The sequence below is a fragment of the Rousettus aegyptiacus genome, unplaced genomic scaffold (assembly GCF_014176215.1).
Source record: "Rousettus aegyptiacus isolate mRouAeg1 unplaced genomic scaffold, mRouAeg1.p scaffold_m13_p_4, whole genome shotgun sequence".
Taxonomy (NCBI): domain Eukaryota; kingdom Metazoa; phylum Chordata; class Mammalia; order Chiroptera; family Pteropodidae; genus Rousettus; species Rousettus aegyptiacus.
In genome coordinates, this window is record NW_023416307.1 from 49,905,292 (window position 1) to 49,924,090 (window position 18,799).

The following is an 18,799-nucleotide window of genomic DNA, read 5'->3' on the forward strand; positions in this document are numbered from 1 at the left end:
TGCACAGTGTCCGCATAGTCTGCAGCATGTGTCCCCTGGCTAGACAGGCATGTCTCTCTCAAATCTCTTTAAACACAGAAGTGGGAGTGGTCGTGTATTTAATTGTACTTTGGTGCCTAACTAGTATTCAGTTATTACCAAAACAAGTAGTTCTGCCATTTTTCTCCCCGCTCCTTTCTACTCCTGTCCCAGAGAGAGGAGGTGGCACATTTCAGCATCTCATCCTTTAAGGATTATTCTCCCAGATTAGGGGACCTAAATGTTTTCCCTCTCAGCCTCCCCCCATGGGAGTAGAGAACATACAATGTTCAGTCAGTATCTGGCAGCACTTGAGGATGACCTGGTGCTCCCACAGGCCTTCCTTCTTAAATGTGGTCTGGTCGCTTTCCATGCTCAAAGCCTCTGTCTGAAACCTCTCTTCACAGGATGGAGAGAAAATCCCACTCCAGACCTACTGCTTTGGTGGAAGCTATCACAGCCCCACGACAGAGTGAACCCTGACCCTGTCCACTGATAACATGAGGAACTGTGGAACTACACCTGTGCTCGTTCTCCCTCCTCGCACTACTGCCATCTCATGAGAACAAGAGGCACCCGGGCCACAGAGACCAGTGGGATAGAGGGCAGCACAGAGCAGGAGACCAAACCTATATAAATGACCAAACCTGAGTCCTTTTCTAGTCCTGCCTTCTGTTGACTAAAGCCTTGGGTCAGCTGAAAGCTATGCCCTTTGGATGCAGTTCCATAGTGCAGCGGTTAGCACATCTGCTTTACATACAGGAGGTCCTGGGTTCGTGCCCCAGTGGAGCCACAGTCCATGGTGTACGGCCATGCCACCCTGAAAAAGCTCAATGTCTGATCTCGGAAGCTAAGCAGGGTCGGACCTGGTTAGTACTTGGATGGGAGACCACCTAGGAAGACCAGGTGCTGTAGGCATTAAAAAAAAAAAGTCTTAAAAGCTATGCCCTTTACAGGCATGCCGCTCTGTGACTGCTGCTAGGGTCTTATGCCATACCTTCCGCATGACTCCAACCTGAGGAAAAGCTAGTGGTAATGCTGGTAAATGTTTAGCAACTCGTTCTCTGAGATTAAAAAAAAAAAAAAAAAAAGCCCCAATTTGTAGCACTTGCTAATTTCCATGGTATAGATACTCCCACATGGCTGATTCCAAATCTACTAAGATGTTAGTGAGCTCTGAGTTGGCAGATGCCAAGGAAGGATCTATTCATGAGACAGTATAAGCTGGCTCTAGCACACTATCGGACATTTCCCTCCTATAAACTCTAGACCCATTTGTGACAACTCATTGTTCTTGTTGTGGTTTCTGTTTCTGCTATGGACCTCTGAATTCCCTTCCTACCCCTAGTCCTTAGCATCATCTCTGGTGCTAAGCACTTACTTTGCGGCTAAAGATGACATTTTGCCCACAGATTAGAAACCAAGTGCCACCTTGGAGAACCCAAGACTCTAGGATCTCAAACTCCTTGGAGCTTCTTGGGACTTGTGCTTCTTCCCTTCCCTAGTTGCGTCCACAACTTAGAATTCCCTGGAGAAACTATTGGTGTAGCAGTCCTTGTAGATTGTGGTGGTCTGAGTTCTAATAAATTTGTCTGTAAAGTGTTGGTATCTGTGTAGTGTCAAAAGATGAGTTGGAATTACCCTACAGGATGATAAAGCAGGTGAATTGCTTCCCTGCTTCACTTTCTGGCAGATCTTAGAAGAGCTTGAACGGCATGCTGGGAAACTGTTGCCACAGCGGGTGGTGGGAAGAATTTTGTTTCTTTAGTAATAGGGTAACTGGTGAGATGGCAAGCCACTGACTTAAAAACACTGGAGGCTTTTCCAGTGAAGTGGTGAGCATCCCAATCACCTGTGCTGGAGCAGAAAGGACCTGGTCTTCTCTCTGCTTTGACTCCTTTTACAGAAACAGAGGGAATTTAGTTCCTGTACACTCCTTCCACAAAAAATAAGCAATGGCCCCCATCTCTTGCTCTACTTTTCTTACTAAATGGACAGTTTGTCTAGAAATTTCATTGCTTCCTGTACTACTCCCCTTTTTCTCTTCTAGAAAAAGACCAAACAGTGAGTGTACCTGTTTATGTTGAGTGTAGGGGCTTGGGCTGCAGACTGCTAATATTCTGCTGCTCTGATATCCAGAGACCAGTGTGTGGGACTGAGACCAAGGAGGCAGACAAGGCACTAAGAGTGGACAAACTCTTCAGGCTCCTCACCACCAGGCTCCAAGGAGAATCCAGTAAGTTGCCTCCGGTTTGGGAGGGTTTCATCTCTGATGAGAGGAGAGGAGGGTAGGATGCCAAACCAGGACTTTAGTCATTAAGAGAATGGGATTTCTGGCCTCAGAGGATAAAACAGCAGCAACTCTGATAGGAAAACTGGACATTGGGATGTCGAATCAGAAGTCTGACCATGAGGAACGCGAAGGACAAGCTACTTTAGCTTTTCCATACCCAGGAAAGGTCTCTGGCCTTATCCAGCTCCCTATGACTAACAGAAAAGCCAGAATATACATTGTTTGGTCACCAGCCAGCCTAAAAGCTTTTCCTGTAGCTTCAAGCTTTCTAGATTGCATTATTACCTCAGTAGCCAAATTAGAGGTATTCAGAAACTCAGTCAGAAGCCTCAAATGACAGGACATTTCTGTATACAACAGATTTCCTAATCGCAGGCCCATCAGCTGGACCAGTCTTTAGCTTGTATCCTAGACCCTATAAAATGGGGAATAGGAATTCAGATAGTTTGTTCCATGGTGGGCAGTACTCCTAACACCCAGTGGTGATAGTAATGGGGGTGGGGAGGCAGGCATTGAAGGTCATGGGTTAACGATGCACTGATTATGGACTTAGGCCCTGGAGTTAAATGCCTGTATTTAATCCTGCTCTGTAAGGCCATGGCAACATAAGAAGTAGCTTACACTTCCTCATATGAAAATGGTTGTAAGCATGAGATAACCAACAGAGAGTGCAATTGGCAAGTGCCAACAGAGAGAGTAAGTACTCAATGTGTGTTAACTAGTACTACCATGGGCTTACAGTCCCCAGGAATCCCAATCCATCTTGCCAGATAAATATCACACTCATACTCATTACTCAGCTCACATATTTAATCAGAGAATTTTGGCAGCTGTAAGGTTGTCCTTCCATCCATGATCTTCTCTGAAGTAATGCCCTATTACATCAGTGCAGAGACATTACCTATATCATGCGTTTTAGTCCCATTCGCAGAAGGCAGACTCTTGTTCGGACTGTGATATGGTCCATGGCTCTGTACGCGGTGTATCAAGGCCTACCCTATCCTCGATTCTGTTAGGTTCCGGGAGCGTTCGTCACACACTGTGCCATGTCCGATCTCAGGGCTACAACGGGAATGTCGGTTTGGCCAGGGCTTTCTGATGGCTGGGACCTCTGTTGGCTGACAATCTGAGTCAAGATTTGAAGGCGCGCGCAGTGCGAGGGATGACTCCTTAGCGCGGAGTACTGTGTCGAGCCCAGAAGGGAAATCGGGCGATTTGGGGTAGGCCCAACCTGGATTTACGAGTTTGCACCTGGGCCCCTCTGGCTACCTGGTGGTGGCCCTGGGCGTTCCCGCAGGCCGCGACGTAGCTCCTGAGTGAAGATGTCTTTGAAACGCGCAGCGCGGCGGCCCAGGGAGCCCGCGGGCCCAGCCGCGAGGCCTCGCAGGCGCCGGGCCGCGTCCTGGCCGCGCAGCTGGGCCTGCAGCAGTGCGAAGGCGGTGAGCTGCGCTGCACGACGGATGGGCCGCGACTCGGAGAGGCGCTCCACCAGCTGCGGGCTGTGCAGCAAGAGCGCCAGCAGCCGCCGAAGAACCATCCTCAGCGTGACCCGGAACCCGGAGCGCGCAGCTTTGGATTCTGATCGGCGGCGCCCGACAACGGACCACATCTGCGCCGGCGCCGCCCGTTGACGACACTGTAGCTCTGGGATTGGTCGGCAACATTCCGACTTTCTGCAGTCGCCCCGCGCGTTTCCGGTTCCGCCACAGCCGAGACGGCTCGGTGTTCCCGGAGTGGCGGCGTCTTTGTCCACCTCTCTGCACTATGTCCGGTGGCCTCCTGAAGGCGCTGCGCAGCGACTCCTACGTGGAATTGAGCCAGTACCGGGACCAGCACTTCCGGGTAAGAAAAGGCGGACAGCGAGAAAGGAAGGCCCTGGGCAAGAACGCTGATAATCGGTTTACTCTAGTATCATTATGTTGTCTCCGGTTCTCTGGTTTCTCCAAACCCGAAGTGAGGCCCGGTGCCTTCTGGGGAATGGTTGCTGCAAGGGCGTTTAGATATCGCTGAATCTCATCTCATGGAAAGGGAATTTGAGGCTTGCTTTCATATTACTCTGCGGTGGTTCCCATGCCAATGCAGAGGGGTTTGAGCGGCAGTAGTGGTGGCTCACGTTTTCGCAGGCTGTGTCCCGGGAAAGATGACTTTGTGATAAAGGGAAGGGATGTCACTTTGACACCTGGAGTATGTGGAGGTACCTTCCTGACTCAGATACCGGGGGCTTTTTAAAATTTTCAATTAACCAAAGAGCCCTTTGGCGTTTCGAGTCCTTTCTTTGGTCTGGTAGAACGGTCCTATAAAGTTCTACGCGGTGGGTGAGAGATACAGAGTTGAGCCCTGTTTCCATTTTTAGGGAGCCCTCGGAATAGGGAGGTGGACCAGCCAAGCTAAGGACGTTAAGAGTTTGCATGTCAAGATCAGAGAATGGTTGGGTTTCAGACAAGGAAAATTTTAGTTTGGCGTACGTCATGGTAGTTTTTGTGGAGAAAGGAAAGGCTACAGATATTCAAGGTGGACTATTCGGTATCAGCAACGACGCTCATTAATCACTGGTTTAGTATTTTTATGAGTGCCGTTGCTAAGCCCTGGAGGGAGAGGGAAGACAGTTTCTGCACTTTGAGTTCACAGTCATCTAGTAGGGATTGTAAATGGAGGCAAGTAATCATAACCTAGAGCACAGATGATGAATGGAAAGGGAGGGGCTGTGAAAATTCAGAAAAAGGAGAACCCTTGTAATGGAGAAAGGAGGGGAGGACATATTATAGAAGAGGGTGGAGAATGTGTAGAAGTGTTAGTAGAATAGGGAAAAGAAATTTCGTTTGAGGCCAAATCAAGGAAGATCTTAAATTCATTCACTCGGCCTTTTTTAAAATGTTCGCTATATGCCAAGCATGATTTTCTCTTCTAACATTTACTGTTCTCATTACTTTATAATAAAGTTCCACATCATAACCATCTTGAATTTTAAGCATTCTGCAAGATTGAAACTGAAAAGATTCAACTTGCTATTCATCTCTGCAGTTTAAAGCCTGTGGCTTTACTTAGTTAGTAGTAAGATACTGTAGTGAGAAATTTCTACTGTTCCCTGAATGGAATCCACGTTAATATCATACCTCAAGTAAGTACTTACACCACAGTTGTCTTAAGTCATAAGCTGCTTGTTTGGACATTACTTACATGTGTGAGAAAGTAGAAAGCAAAAACCAAATGCCTCCTGACCATATTTTAAGAAAGAAAAAACAATTTATGTTAAAGCAGTAATACGAATAAAGTGAATCTGCTTTATCTAATGTCTCGTCCTAAAGTTCTGAAAACCTATTTTTAATGTAGAATGTCCTGTAAACGTTTTAAGGAAGTATGGGATTGGGAAATTAAGAGAGACCCTATACGTGAAGTCTCTGATTGGTAGTCTTTGATTCTTCATAGAGGCAGATGGACTTACCTTTTTCTTGTGTGTAGTATCAATGTGTAGTCATACTTTCAAAAAATATAACTTGAAGCATTCCCTTCCCATTGTTCTATACTTTCTTTTTGAACTTCGCTCACCATCTTGGAGATGTTCCATATCACTGAATGTGGGTGTACATTTTTCTTGGGGCCGCATAGTTTTATATTTATTGATGTACCATTATTTATTTCATTATTTTCCTTTTGATGTAGTTTAGATGGTTTTTCTGTTTTTCTGTTCTACCATTGAAGGTGAGCACACATAAGCCCCATTACTCTGAGCACTGTGCTACAAAGCATTCAGAGATGAATAATGCAAAGTCTTATTCTCAGAGTGAAGAAACTGGATCAGAATTATATATGGAGTAGTAAATGAAGAAGGGAGGACTCTTGGAAAAATGCTCTAGGGGCCTGAACATGGTTCCACTCAGCTACTTTCCAAGCTGGAATATCACTGTGTAGCTGATGTTAGAGCCCTAACATGAGTCTGAAGGGCCTGAGAGCAATTCAGCTGGCAGGTCTTCTGTTTAATCAGCATTTGTTTTCCCTAGTATGGAGGCTAAAAGGGAAGGTGCAATGGCCACATTGGTTTCTTTGAAGACATCTACAAATATCATGTCTGGCCCATGATGAGTCATCTTGTCCTCAGGGGTTGTCAGATGTGTTGATTGAAGCCCAGTTACATACCTGTCTCTGGCTTCATCCTATCTTCCAAATTAGGAAGACTGTCAAGAAAATGAGATCTCTTGTTTTAAGTGATCACATTTTCTCCTAAACTCAGCAAAATATATAACTATCTAAGCAGTTGTTACTTTGAACATTCTCTCTGGGAATATTACAAGCGGTACCCTGTCTCTGCAGATCCATTTATTTTTCTACAAAGGATAAAAGCTCTTTCTAATATATTGGTTCAGAGTCTGGAAATTAAACTTGGGGCATTAGAGGACGATTCAGTACTGAGGGTATGGAGTGTGCAGGGGAAAGGCATGGTACTTGTGTGGCAGTATGGTGCAGGAGAAGGAGGGCTATGTGCATAACTTTCAAGTCATGGCGCTCTACTAAAAGCAGTCTGGACCTTGCATAAGTGCTTCATAGATTGTGAATAACACCTTTGGGCAGGGGGAGGGCAAGGGATTTATCATGGATTGGGATGATGAAAGAAGCTGATTTCCAAATCAGAATTAATGAAAACTTTCCCTCATACTTAGAATACTATTTAAGCAGGGCTTTTTTTAGGTTGTGCTGCTTAACTTTTTATTTTAAATTATAGGGTGATAATGAAGAACAGGAAAAATTACTGAAGAAAAGCTGTACGTTATATGTTGGAAATCTTTCCTTTTATACAACTGAAGAACAAATTTATGAACTCTTCAGCAAAAGTGGTGACATAAAGAAAATCATTATGGGCCTGGATAAAATGAAGAAAACAGCATGTGGTTTCTGCTTTGTGGAGTATCCTTCCTATGTATCTGATGTAACTGCTAGATGAGGATGGGGCTTATAGAGTGGTTAGTCACCTGTTTAAAAAAAATGGATGAGAATATTTGCTAATTAACATTTTATCTACCTTTTCTTCCTTCATCAACTTCCTGTCTCTGTCCAGTGTGTCTACACTCTTACATTATCAAAGCTGGCAACATTAACATTCTGTTCTGAAATCCGTGCTTTGTTTATAGTTGTTCTTTAAGAAAAACAATCTTCCAAGAATATATGCTCATGGAGTTTTAAAAAGTGAAGGGTGTCATGAATAAAATCTCTGTACCATTCTAAGCCCAGTTACCAGTCTCGTGGGTGTCTTTCCAGAAGCAATCCTGTGGATGTGTGGCAGTGTACTGCATGCACTACTTTTTATCACCTCTTAGAGATTGTTCCCTATTGGTAACATGTAGGTCTACCTCTCTTTAAAATGGCTGTATAGCATGTATTTCATTATATTAAATTTATATAGCTTAATTTTATAGGTCAAAACCAAAACTGGATTTACTTGTGATCATTTATTGCCTCCCTAGAAGCTATAAATACTGGACCTCCTGGATTTATCCTTCAGTTTTTTCCACTAGTATTTTTCTTTTTTGGTCATTTTGTTTTATATTGAGAAGTCTCTCAAACCAGATCTAACATGTCGATTTTTTTTTTTCTTTGCCCTGAATTATTTGTTTCTTTTGGTTATATTTATGCTGTAAATTTCCCATAAATGTCTGGTGATCCCCAGGTTTCCAGTCATGATGAGGGAAAAGGCTGACGTTGTGGACCTTGGCAGAACTTCTCTCTGAAGTTGCTTTTTACTTTTGGGAAATGTGGCTTCCAAATGCCAGACTCAAGGGGATTATATTTTGGCCTGCTAATATCAAAGACACTGTCTCAGTTCCTCCAAACAGTTCCTCCTGTCATCTTATTTGTATTTGCCTGGGATTAGATGCCTTCCTGTTAGCAAGTTGTCTTCCCACACAGAGACCATTAACAAAACCCTATTTGCAGCCTCACTTCTTATTCAACTTTGAATTAAGAGCCTTCTGGGTTTGCTGTCTCCTTTAAGCCACTTTGGAATATTTCAGAGTTTTACCCATTTGCACTCTCCCACCAGTTTTTGTTGAATCGCTAGTCTGCTGATGGGCTCTTCTGTAGGTTTCTTTTTTTGTCATTTTAATTAGGTTCTTAAGAATGACCCCAATTAAAGGAGAGAAATGTGCTATCATCTTGAACCAAAAGCTGCCCCACTATTGATTTCGGTTTCATTTCTGCAAGCTTCTTCATTTTTCCTTCAGATTCAAGATCCCAGAGTGCCCAGGTTTTGTTTTTGCCTCTGGTAGCAACAGCATGCAATAGTTCACAGGGAACAGAGAGAACAATGAAAACACAAAAGGCCAAAAAAAAAAAAAAAAAAAAAAAAATTCCACCTTGTGGATCATAGTCAGACTCTGAGAACTATAGTATTTTTGTATTTGTCTTGTAGGTCAAAGATAACAATCAGTGGCAAATACCCAAAAGAGAGGCTGCCATTACCAGTGTTTGTTTGCCCTTTTAGCATTCATTTCATTCATGCAACAAAAATTATTGAATGTGCACTATGTACTAGGCAGTATTGTAGGTGCTCAACATTGGAATTTCAGCAGGTGTTTCCTTATGTGTAAAGGAAAAAAGTCTATCAGCATTTTCTAAACCCAGCTAATAATCATAATTGCTTGGAGAAATTTTTTTTATATATATATCAGCCCAAAGATTTAGTAGATCTGATTAAATAGGTTTGGGAACTACTCATCTGAGTGATTGACTTTTGAGTCTTTCCTTATAACACAATGCAATAGCAATTCCATATGCACTGTGACCTCTTTTATTAAAGTTATTTTTGAATATACAGCTCCAAATTTGGATGCTATTGTTTTCTTAGAACTGTGCATTTTGTGGTCTAAACCTGCAGTGAGGTCTACAGCCGTTGCCACCCTGAACGTGCCTGATCTCGTCTGATCTCGGAAGCTAAGCAGGGTCAGGCCTGGTTAGTACTTGGATGGGAGACCACCTAGGAAGACCAAGTGCTGTAGGTACTAAAAAGTGAATGAAATAAAATAAACCTGCATTGAACATAATTTGTTTTGCAAATCAAAATAAGGGAACAGTGGCACAAAAATAATTAACAGGATTATCCAGGAAACCATAACCAATGTAGCCATGGATAAATGCTGTATTTGATTCTCTTAAGTGCTCCTGGACTAACCTCAAACAGGCTGTGCAGGCCAAACTATTGTCTTTAAACTCTATGTGGTTGGATTTGTTTTTGTACTTAATAAATTGGTTTCATTTAGATATTACTTGTATTTCCAAAAACATGCCATATAGTGTTCCTTAATAATTATACTAAGATACTATTCAAGAGCAGATGCAGAAAATGCCATGCGGTACATAAATGGAACTCGTCTGGATGACCGGCTCATTCGCACAGACTGGGATGCAGGCTTTAAGGAGGGCAGGCAGTATGGCCGTGGACGGTCAGGTGGCCAGGTATGCAAGAATGTTTTGTGGCTCAGCCTTTGTCTAGGCTTCCAGAGTCCTAATGTCAAGTGTTTTGTCAGTTTGTAGTTGCTCTTTTGAAAAAATTTTGTGCTTATAACCTTGGCTTGAAGTATATCTGAAATGATCTATTGGGATTGGTAAATTATTTTCTTAAACTGTGAATGTATATGCTATACATTTCCACAAGCAACTCTTATTGGACTTTTGCTAGGGGCTAGATATTTTCCACCTGCACAGGTATCTAGAACAAAAGCAAAATACACTGAAATTAGTTTTAAGTTTTTATTTTAATAACCTAATTTAAGTGCTTATTCTTTGGAATGTGCTATTTTTTTTTAAATGTTGGTGAATGAGTATGCATCTCATGTTTGGTAAGGAAAAAAACTATTAAGTAGTCTTAAATAATTTTGCAAGGCAATTAAGTTTTTTATATTGGTTGCTTAAACATTTATGTCCTGCTTGAGTGTATACTTTATGACACCTGAAAAAGCTTAGCTGTATATTTGATGTACTTTATTTGTGAGTAACATATATACACATGTCTCCTCTATATTGTAACTTGTGTTCTTTTCAATTAAGGTACGAGATGAGTATCGGCAGGACTATGATGCTGGGAGAGGGGGCTATGGAAAACTTGCCCAAAACCAGTAAGTGGAGAGAAACCCATCATGAAAAACTCACTCCTTTGGCCTGCTATATTTGACAAACATTACTCAAGGTCTGCAAACCCACCCGTTTTTACCAAGCTTTGATCACTGTCTCTGAGCCGGGAGCCTCTTCATGGTTTTCCTCTGAAAATTATTAAAGGACAGAATCTAAAAGAATGCCTGTAATGTCTTAGAATATTGGCCATGTGTCAAGTTACCAGAATGATTTTACCAGGTCAAAAACTGTTCCTTGGCAACAGATTTGATTTATAATGTTGATCAGCCCAAAACACCATACTTCTTTTAGGAAGACTGAAAAAATTTGTTTACCATGTTTGTATCTAAGTAGGCTCATGGTTCATGTTGGGGCCTGGAATTATTTTTTAAATTCTAAATTTTCATGAGATAAAGTTTAATGAACAGAGTTTTGCTATGGTGTAAAGCTTTGCTCTACGTTAGGAACATATTTCACAACTGAATTTGTTTCTATGTTGAATTCTAATCTCTAAAGGCAAATTTAGGAGTCAAGAGAATGTCCTGAATAGTTGGTGCAAAAGCAAGCCTCGTACCAGGGTATACAGCCTGCTTACATGTTATCAGGAAATTAGGTACAGAACTTAAAGGAGATTTACCAAACACATTTTTCAGAAGAAGTGTTTTTCCTAAAGCTAAAAAAAATAAGCAAGGGCTTATATTGCCGGGAACCCCAAAGAATCTAAGGGAAATGGGATAAATATCAGAGGTCACAAGTTAAAATATTGTTGTCAGGGCCATCACATGTATTTTCATTTTTAGTGATCTTGGGAATGGAGTGGGTTTAAGAAGAGCTCAAAAATAGCGAGAATGCCTAACAAAAAATGATCAGAAATATCTCCCTCAGGAAATGTGTTTTGGCTGATTCTCATGTGGAAGTCTGTCTGGTTTTTTCCCTAATTGTGCTGAGTCTCAGAGCCTTGATAGTGAGTGAGTTGATGGTCTGTAGGGAGAGGCAAGTCTAGAGTATTTTGCATCTGTAAGGAAAGAGGTGATTATTATATATGAACAATTGCTTATTTAAAACTGCTAAACTATATAATTTTCCCCGATATAAGTGAATTTTTTTAGTCTAGCAACAGAGTATCTCCAGACTTCCCGTAGTTTATGTACCTTGTGGCTAAAGCATATCAAGTGTGAACATCTTTGACACTACAGTAAGTTGTAGGTTTTCTCATTAAACTGAAACTGGTTATTTGAATTTTTTAAAAAAGAGCTACAACTACTAAGTTCTTAGGAAAGAAACCATTTGCAAATATTTAATTTCATGAGGACATACTATTCATTTTTTAAATTTCTTTTTACACTATAGTTTGAATTAATGTATTTTATATTCTTTTGTAGTAAAATAACTCAGATTTCTACAGGCCTTAAAACCACAAACTGTGGTTCTGTTTGAATTTTGTCTTCTGTAACAAATTTCAATAAAGATGGACCAACTTTACCATTGTCTGTGTCCATTTCCTCACCTATAAAAAGGGACAGTGGAACCTTCTTAATCTGGAATATTTATGAATGTGTTTTGGGGGAATCTATGAATAACATGAGGAATTTACATATCCATTTTTAATTTCTTTGACAGTTACCTAGTGTGGTAGTCAATAGTCACTTGTAGCTAGCTAACTAAATTAAAACAGTCAGTTCCTCATTCACACTAGCCACATTTGCTCAGCAGTCACATGTAACTACTGTAGTGGAAGCAAATAAGAACATTTCCATCACTGCAGAAAATTCTATTGGACAATGCTGTTTAAGGGTCGGCTGCTAGGAGCCTACACTGGTCACTGTTCATAAATGAGCCTTGTCAAGACTGGAAATGTCACTAGGAAAAATAACTACTCACCAAACAGTACACAAGAGGATACACATTTATAAAGGCATTTAGTTTATTTTTCAAAAAAATATTTTTGCTAGAAGGTTTGAGTAGTTTTACATGATCACAATCTTTAAGTTCTGTTTCTAACCAAAAGGTACCACTTAAGTGAACAGCTGGTCTAGGGCTGCTTTTGTAATATGCACATACAATTAGCACTTCTCTGATGGTATTCCCTAGGTCTTCTTAATTGTCTACAGGCCAGGAGGCAGAGCCCAGCACATAAAGTAGGTGCTTTGTAACTGCTGATTAGTTCAATTTTTAACATAAGTAGAGCAGGTAGTCAATATATTTAATTTGCACTATTAATACACTTTCTTGCCTGAAAGGTCTGATCCACCCAGAGCTCCCAGTTATCCCCTTAAGCCCAGGAAAGCAGTGAACCACAACTGCAGAGAAAAGGGCAACTCAACTTGGGCTAATGTTGGCTGTGTCCCAGTTATGTCTGTTACTGTTTTATTCCAACTATGAATTCAAGATGAATAGTGTTATTTGTATTCAATGATAAATAGAAAATACAATGCAAAGCCAAAAGAGAGATTTGGGGATTATTGGTAGCAAGTGTTTCTTTTTCTTCAAGCAATTTCCTTTTTTAAGAGAAGGTTGGTTCTCTACGATTCTTGAGAGATCTTAACTAAAAGTTGAATTAAATCTACATTCACTGCTATAAATTTAACAAATGGGGGGAAAAATCACTGAAGAAGCAACTACAGACTGGTAAGTTTGCTGATGGAGAGGGCTGGGCAACTTGAAGGCACATCATAAGTAGCTTTTAGTTTGTACAAGGCCTGTGCTCAGCAGTGAAAGCCTAAGGTCTGTTCACCTTGTGGGCAACAATTCAGTGTCAAGCTAGTGATGGGTACACAATGCCTGTCTCTTCCATCAAAAATCCAGACTATTTGAAAAATGTTTCTGTTGCAAGGAAGCAATTATTGCAAACACCAAGATAAACATCATTCTAATGTAAGACTTGGTCTAAACAGAGGTTCATACCTAATCACAAGAGGGGGAAAAGTGACTATGTGTACTCAACCAAGTTTCATGAATGTAGAGGCTTAAAATATTTGACATTTAGGCTAAAGCATGCTGAACAGTGCACCTCAAGGTGTCCCATAAAGCTAGAAGTGAAACTAGAGTTGGACGGCTCATGTTCTCTATGCACATCCTGCATGCCTCAGTGCTGAGACCAATGCTGAGACTCCGGCTTTGGGCACTGGGGATTGAGTCTTGTCAGAACAGAGTTCTTGTCTCCTCTGCATGCCTGATTCTGTCAGTAAGAAAGTAAAATATGGAGCTCTAAAGTATAAGACATTTTGAATCAATAGCCTAGTTACTACTTTGTGTAGCTACAAAAAGATGTTAGGCAAATGTGTACAGATTTGAAAAATCTTTTTCCATACTTACATCTGAAAACCAAGAAGACGCCCTCTCCACTTTAAATTGTCATCTTTCCTAATGCTGACACAACCCTACTTGTAGCAGCATAAAGTGCCTCTAATCTCAGTCTTTTAATTGATGAAGCACAATAAGAAATACTGACCTGGTTTTATACTACGGAGTTTGAGTCTGGGGGACTTAGGAAAGTGCTGGAGCTGTTTGCAATGTAAACACTGGTGTTGGTGCTTGGAATGTCTGGGGACAGGAACCGTGCATGTAAACATGTCCGACTCCACCTTTAACTGCTGGCAGTCAGCCTTACCTTATGGCCAAGTTAAACTGCACATTTTAGCTTTTTATTTACAAAACCTAACTAGAGATAAATCCAGGTATCTTCTGCCATTTATTTGGTATTTTTTTTGTACAGACTTCTGAGTTTCTTATATACATATCTGTTGCTTTTCCTGCCCCAGTTCAGAAAAGATAACTGGATAGTTGACATGTTATCTTCTTTCCTTTCAAAAATCACAAAAGGCTATATTAAAGATGCGAGATCCATTACTTTAATGCAGCTAAGTTTAAGAATAGGACGACTTCTGTCTTACCCCTGAATATGAAGTCCAGAAAATGGGGGATTCGGGGGGCGGGGGGTGGAGGGGGTGGTAAAGAGACTCTTCTTGTACTAGAGTCTCAGGGTTAGTCAAGCAGAAACTAAATGAGGAGCCCTGCACATTGCTGAGATCACTAGAGAGAGAGGAGGGGAAAAAAACTAATAACATTTGCTATACTCCTGAGGAATCAAATCTTCTCTATTACCTTTCCTTTTCTTCCCACCCACCTGCAAAAGACCTAAAGCCAGTCTTCGGCTTTGAAAGTTTATATTTTAAATACCCTTGAAATGCAGAGGTATTTTGCAAACCTTAATTTCTTACGGGAGACAACACAAGGGAAGTGTCAACTTATAAATTACTCTTAGGCTGAATTCTAATTTGACCACTTGTTTGATAGTTTTTTAATGGGTCAAAAACAAAAATCCAGGGAATTTAATGTTCCAGCAAAAGCTAACACCTATAAATTATTTAGGTGTTATAATTCTTAAAAGCCAAGATTGAAATCTTATGTGTTAAGATAACTGGATCCCCAAGGTCATTATCTTTTTCTCATACTTTAATCAATTCTTCCCAAAGCAGGCACTGTGCTTACAAGTGTGCCTCCATAAAGAGAATACCCAGTTTATGGCCACGTCCTTTTCCTTCTTCAAAAGGAATGCAACTTACGACTCAGGAGAGGGAAGTCAGTGAAAGGTGCTGCTGATAAAAGTAAAATAGGACTGGCTTTGTCAAAACCACTCCTAGCTACCTTTTATGCCCAGGGAACACCTACAATTCTGTTACGTTGTATCAAAAACATTCCACATTTTTAGGTTCTGGGATTAAATTTTAAACCTGTATTCAGTTCACATCTAACTAAGTTTCAAAAGCGGCACCAAATCTACTAGGCTTTTTTTTTTTTTTTTTTTTTTTAATACTCCGCACTGCATGCTCTGTCTATATGCATGCATTGGATAATAAATATTAAATATGGGAGGGCACACAGAATCCATAAAATTAAAAATGAAACCAAACAGAACATTAAAAAATAGCACATGGTAGCTAGAGAAATTAATAAGGGCTAAAAATAAATTTGAGGTAACAATAGTGGCCCAACACCACTGATCTGAAATATCTGTAAAATTCAAATAAGTGTTTGGAGATTCAAGTAACAAACCATCTGCTCCAACTTGGTCAGACTTCCCAGCCTTGCTGAGTTTTCAGTCCATGAGCCGGCACTCACACAGCTCCTTGTAAATCCTCTTCCGTACTCGGGGCATGTCCTCCTGGGAAAACTGGAAAGGCTGCTCTAAGGCGAGGCACTTGCAGTACTGCAAAGGTCCCAGAAATACTTAAATGTCATATGGAGTTACATACCAGCCCAATATATTTAACCAGGTGCAGAATAGAATAGCGCCTAAGGCATTTTAAAATGTGTTTAAACTTGTTATAGAACATTTACCTCCAAATTATAGTCAATTTTCCAGGCAAGTATATAGCCTGGGATTTCCCCTCTATCCCCACTTAATACTGTGAAAAGCAGAAAATGATGAAGAGGCTCCAATTCTTCTCAAGGTGCAACCGGATGAGAATGCAGCCAGACCTAGCATGGCCTTTAAGTGAGAACTTGAATTTGTTTACAAACCTCAGATAGTCATGAGTCATATGAGTGAGCAGCCTATGTTCCAAGATCTTTGCAATTCTCTAAATTCATGGACTATATACTACAATCTCCTTCATAAATATAATGTGTAATGAATTTTTCAGTAGTCTTTTAGACCACGAAGGGAGCCTATAGCATGAAAAAGCAGAGTTTTGAACGTGGCTATAATTTAAAACCTAGTTTTTACTTTATGTCTAAAGACCATTTGCCAACGGTTAAAAATATATAGTAAATTGTGCAAATGCCAAGGGTCCGTGATACGAACAAATTCAGATCAGTCTCCAATGTGGCTTACTAATAACCTCTGATAAGACATGTATGATATCAATTCATTCTTGACCATAAAGGTCATTCTTCCCTAATGGTAACATCTGAAAATGCAGAAACTACTGCTTCTCAACAATAAAGGAAGGGAGGGAGGAAAAGTACTTTAATAACTGTACCTAGTATTATGTACCCATCACAGGGACTCTCATCTCTCTCTAAACCCAACCAATTTAATTCACATTTTTCAAAATTAAATTCTGAAAAAACAATACTTCTTTACCTGGAGCACAAAGACTCCACAGTCACTGTCATTTTTCTGTTGTGGAATACACTAAAGGGGAAAACAAAATGACCATTAAAATAATAACAAGTACTCCTCTTCAGATAAGAAAAGTTGTTTTTACGGAAAATAAGAGACAGGAAACTTGTCTCTACTCAGTACAGATGATATATACCTCTGGTATTTAAAGAGTTTGATTTTATGGAGGCATCTGGCCACAAGAAAAGTGCTATCAATCTACCACAATTTATACAACATTTTGCCTAAACACGAGAAATGGAAAAATCAAATAAAATCCTATTTTAAAACTTCTATTTGGATAATTAATTTTGCTGTAAATTCACTGACACTGGAATCAAAATGGAATTGTGAATCAGAACAAATGCCTGGACTCTGAATATTCATATAGTAACGATCCCACTTAGCAGTGTTTTCATCTCATATTACACAACTCTGTCCTATTCTTTGAAAGAAATCATAAACAGTATGTTTTCAAAAGAACTGGTTACTGTATTCTGCCGAAAGTGGGACTATGATACATCTTGACTAAATTTAGGGAGAATACATGGATATTTTAGTTGAGTAAATTCATAAAATTCACCAAGTTCAAATCTAGTTACTAGCTAGGCCATTTAAAACATAAAACTTAAGCTTAAATTTAAAATTTAGCATTTGGTTCAAGGATGAACAAATAAATCTTGTCCCTTAACCTTTAGGTTAAGGTTTATTTTAAGATCCTGCCTCTTTAACATTGTGTCAATGCTCCAAACAGACCTGAGTTCAAGGATCTGATCCTACCAATAGCTTTAATGGCCTTTGGGGAAGTTCACACCTGGGCTTCAGTTTTCTCATCTATAGAATAAAGATGATACTTCTCCCTAAATGACACGCCTACTTCACAGGCTGTAAGGATCAAATGAGATCATGCAAGCAAAAACAGTGAAAACAAGAAAATAGTGATCATAAAACATTAAGATATTTGTATTTATAACAGAATTGAGAGCCTATGTGTGGGGATTCTGCCCCACACACAGCTTTCAATGTCTATGGGCCAAACACAGTGCTGCTTCAAGATAGTGTTCATACTGAAGCACTGAGGCCATTGTCTTCCCCAAAATGCCTGGAGAGTAGCCCAGTGCACATGCTCCTTCGTAAATTCAAATAGTCATTTCACTATTTCTCTGGGTCTATATGGGTCATCTGGAAATAAGAACAATGAGACAAAAGGCAGGTGCCACTCCCAAAATTTTATTTATATATAATATATCCCCCCCTCTCCAATCGAGCAACCAAATTGTTAGCAGGTGCCCTGAGGATAAAATGACTGAATTTACTTGTTCCCAGCAAGCACTGGGGAACTGAGATGATAAATACTAAGGTCCAGGCACTCCATTGGTATCTTCGTCACCAGTCTAAAAGTGCTTTTAAAGATACCTACCCCTAAGATAATTCCATCCCCTTGACATCTCTAGGATTTCATTTTTATGACATACTTACCTTTCTAACAGCAGTCTGCCAACCCTGAAGAAATTCAGGTCTATTTTTTTCTCTGGCTTCAGTCAGCAAATACTTTCTTATATTCTGGTTAAAAAGAAACCAAAACACAGATGCTGTGTTCCATCAGTTGGTGAAAAATGGAACCTGCCCATAGCAGATAGAAGCAAAAAAGGAGGCTGTGGCCCCACCACTATTCCTTTGTCTTTTGCATAAACAAGTTTAAAGCTGGCACTTTATTTCAGACCTTTGACTTCATAATGTTAAGAAGGACTCAGACACTCTGTACTTAGGTATGCACTTAAGACTGTGGACACTGATATATATTTTAATAAAAACTTTTCATGAGATGGTCAGTTGTTTTCAGCAGTTAAGTCAACTTGCTGAATTTGAAAATTAAAAATTACTGGCAATGCTCAATAAAGAGAAGGAACCCATGGCAAAAATCATTAATGACGAACTAAACAAAAACAAACATTCCAGCTTTAGATATACTCCGTATTTTTAAGAGCTGCAGCTAAAAGTATCATTCAGCTTCTAAAGTTATACTGCTGAAATCTCTACGGAGATGAAGCCTACTGGAGTTCAAATTTTTCCTTACACCCTCAACTTCTTTGTGTATATCTCTTCTAAGAAGTCAGAGGTTACATGAATGAAATAAACCCCCTGAAAGGTGGAGAAGTATGAGTAGGAGTATATATGTGTATACATACAACTCTGTGTTTGTATATACATACATATATACATGTGTGCATATATGTATTTCAATACACACATTATACAGTTCCACTCTGTGACTTGATTTTTAA

The 18,799-nt window shown here is 40.2% G+C and overlaps 3 protein-coding genes and 2 pseudogenes across 9 annotated transcripts in view; 3 read left to right on the forward strand and 2 right to left on the reverse strand.

Moving 5' to 3' along the window:
- Window positions 1-820: 820 nt before the first annotated feature.
- LOC118601944 lies at window positions 821-936 on the forward strand (annotated as a pseudogene).
- Window positions 937-3,107: 2,171 nt separating this feature from the next.
- Window positions 3,108-3,942, reverse strand: NCBP2AS2 (NCBP2 antisense 2 (head to head)). Its single transcript, XM_036219100.1, has one exon. It carries the CDS (start codon window positions 3,918-3,920, stop codon window positions 3,549-3,551), a length of 372 nt encoding a protein of 123 aa, XP_036074993.1. The 5' UTR covers window positions 3,921-3,942; the 3' UTR covers window positions 3,108-3,548.
- A 54-nt stretch (window positions 3,943-3,996) lies between these two features.
- Window positions 3,997-11,890, forward strand: NCBP2 (nuclear cap binding protein subunit 2). Of its 2 annotated transcripts, none has more exons than XM_016135283.2 (4): window positions 3,997-4,153; window positions 7,029-7,210; window positions 9,616-9,754; window positions 10,346-11,890. In XM_016135283.2, exons 1-4 carry the CDS (start codon window positions 4,076-4,078, stop codon window positions 10,415-10,417), a joined length of 471 nt encoding a protein of 156 aa, XP_015990769.1. In that variant the 5' UTR covers window positions 3,997-4,075; the 3' UTR covers window positions 10,418-11,890. The 2 variants fall into 2 exon arrangements, with proteins under 2 accessions (XP_015990769.1, XP_036074992.1); XM_036219099.1 differs by lacking the exon at window positions 10,346-11,890 and adding an exon at window positions 9,837-10,000 and having other exon boundaries at window positions 9,616-9,802.
- Window positions 9,181-9,300, forward strand: LOC118602560 (annotated as a pseudogene).
- A 418-nt stretch (window positions 11,891-12,308) lies between the features above and the next one.
- The window catches only part of SENP5 (SUMO specific peptidase 5), a 40,154-nt gene continuing 33,663 nt past the window's right edge, over window positions 12,309-18,799 (reverse strand). For 5 of the 6 annotated variants that reach the window (XM_016135279.2, XM_016135278.2, XM_036219097.1 and 2 more), the window contains 3 exons: window positions 17,994-18,077; window positions 16,497-16,547; window positions 15,311-15,617 (listed from right to left, as the gene is read on the reverse strand). In XM_016135279.2, coding sequence (XP_015990765.2) covers window positions 15,507-15,617; window positions 16,497-16,547; window positions 17,994-18,077 — 246 coding nt within the window. In that variant the 3' untranslated portion in view covers window positions 15,311-15,506. Of the gene's footprint in view, window positions 15,618-16,496; window positions 16,548-17,993; window positions 18,078-18,799 lie in introns of all 6 variants that reach the window. The other variant, XM_016135281.2, reaches the window with a different exon arrangement.

Bases quoted from the DNA above. Each gene is read 5' to 3' on its own strand.
- NCBP2 (XM_036219099.1), top strand. From the start codon at position 4,076: ATGTCCGGTGGCCTCCTGAAGGCGCTGCGCAGCGACTCCTACGTGGAA. The intron at 4,154-7,028 runs GTAAGAAAAGGC...TTTAAATTATAG, and splicing joins ACCGGGACCAGCACTTCCGG to GGTGATAATGAAGAACAGGA. The intron at 9,803-9,836 runs CCTAATGTCAAG...GTTTGTAGTTGC, and splicing joins TTTGTCTAGGCTTCCAGAGT to TCTTTTGAAAAAATTTTGTG.
- NCBP2AS2 (XM_036219100.1), bottom strand. From the start codon at position 3,920: ATGTGGTCCGTTGTCGGGCGCCGCCGATCAGAATCCAAAGCTGCGCGC.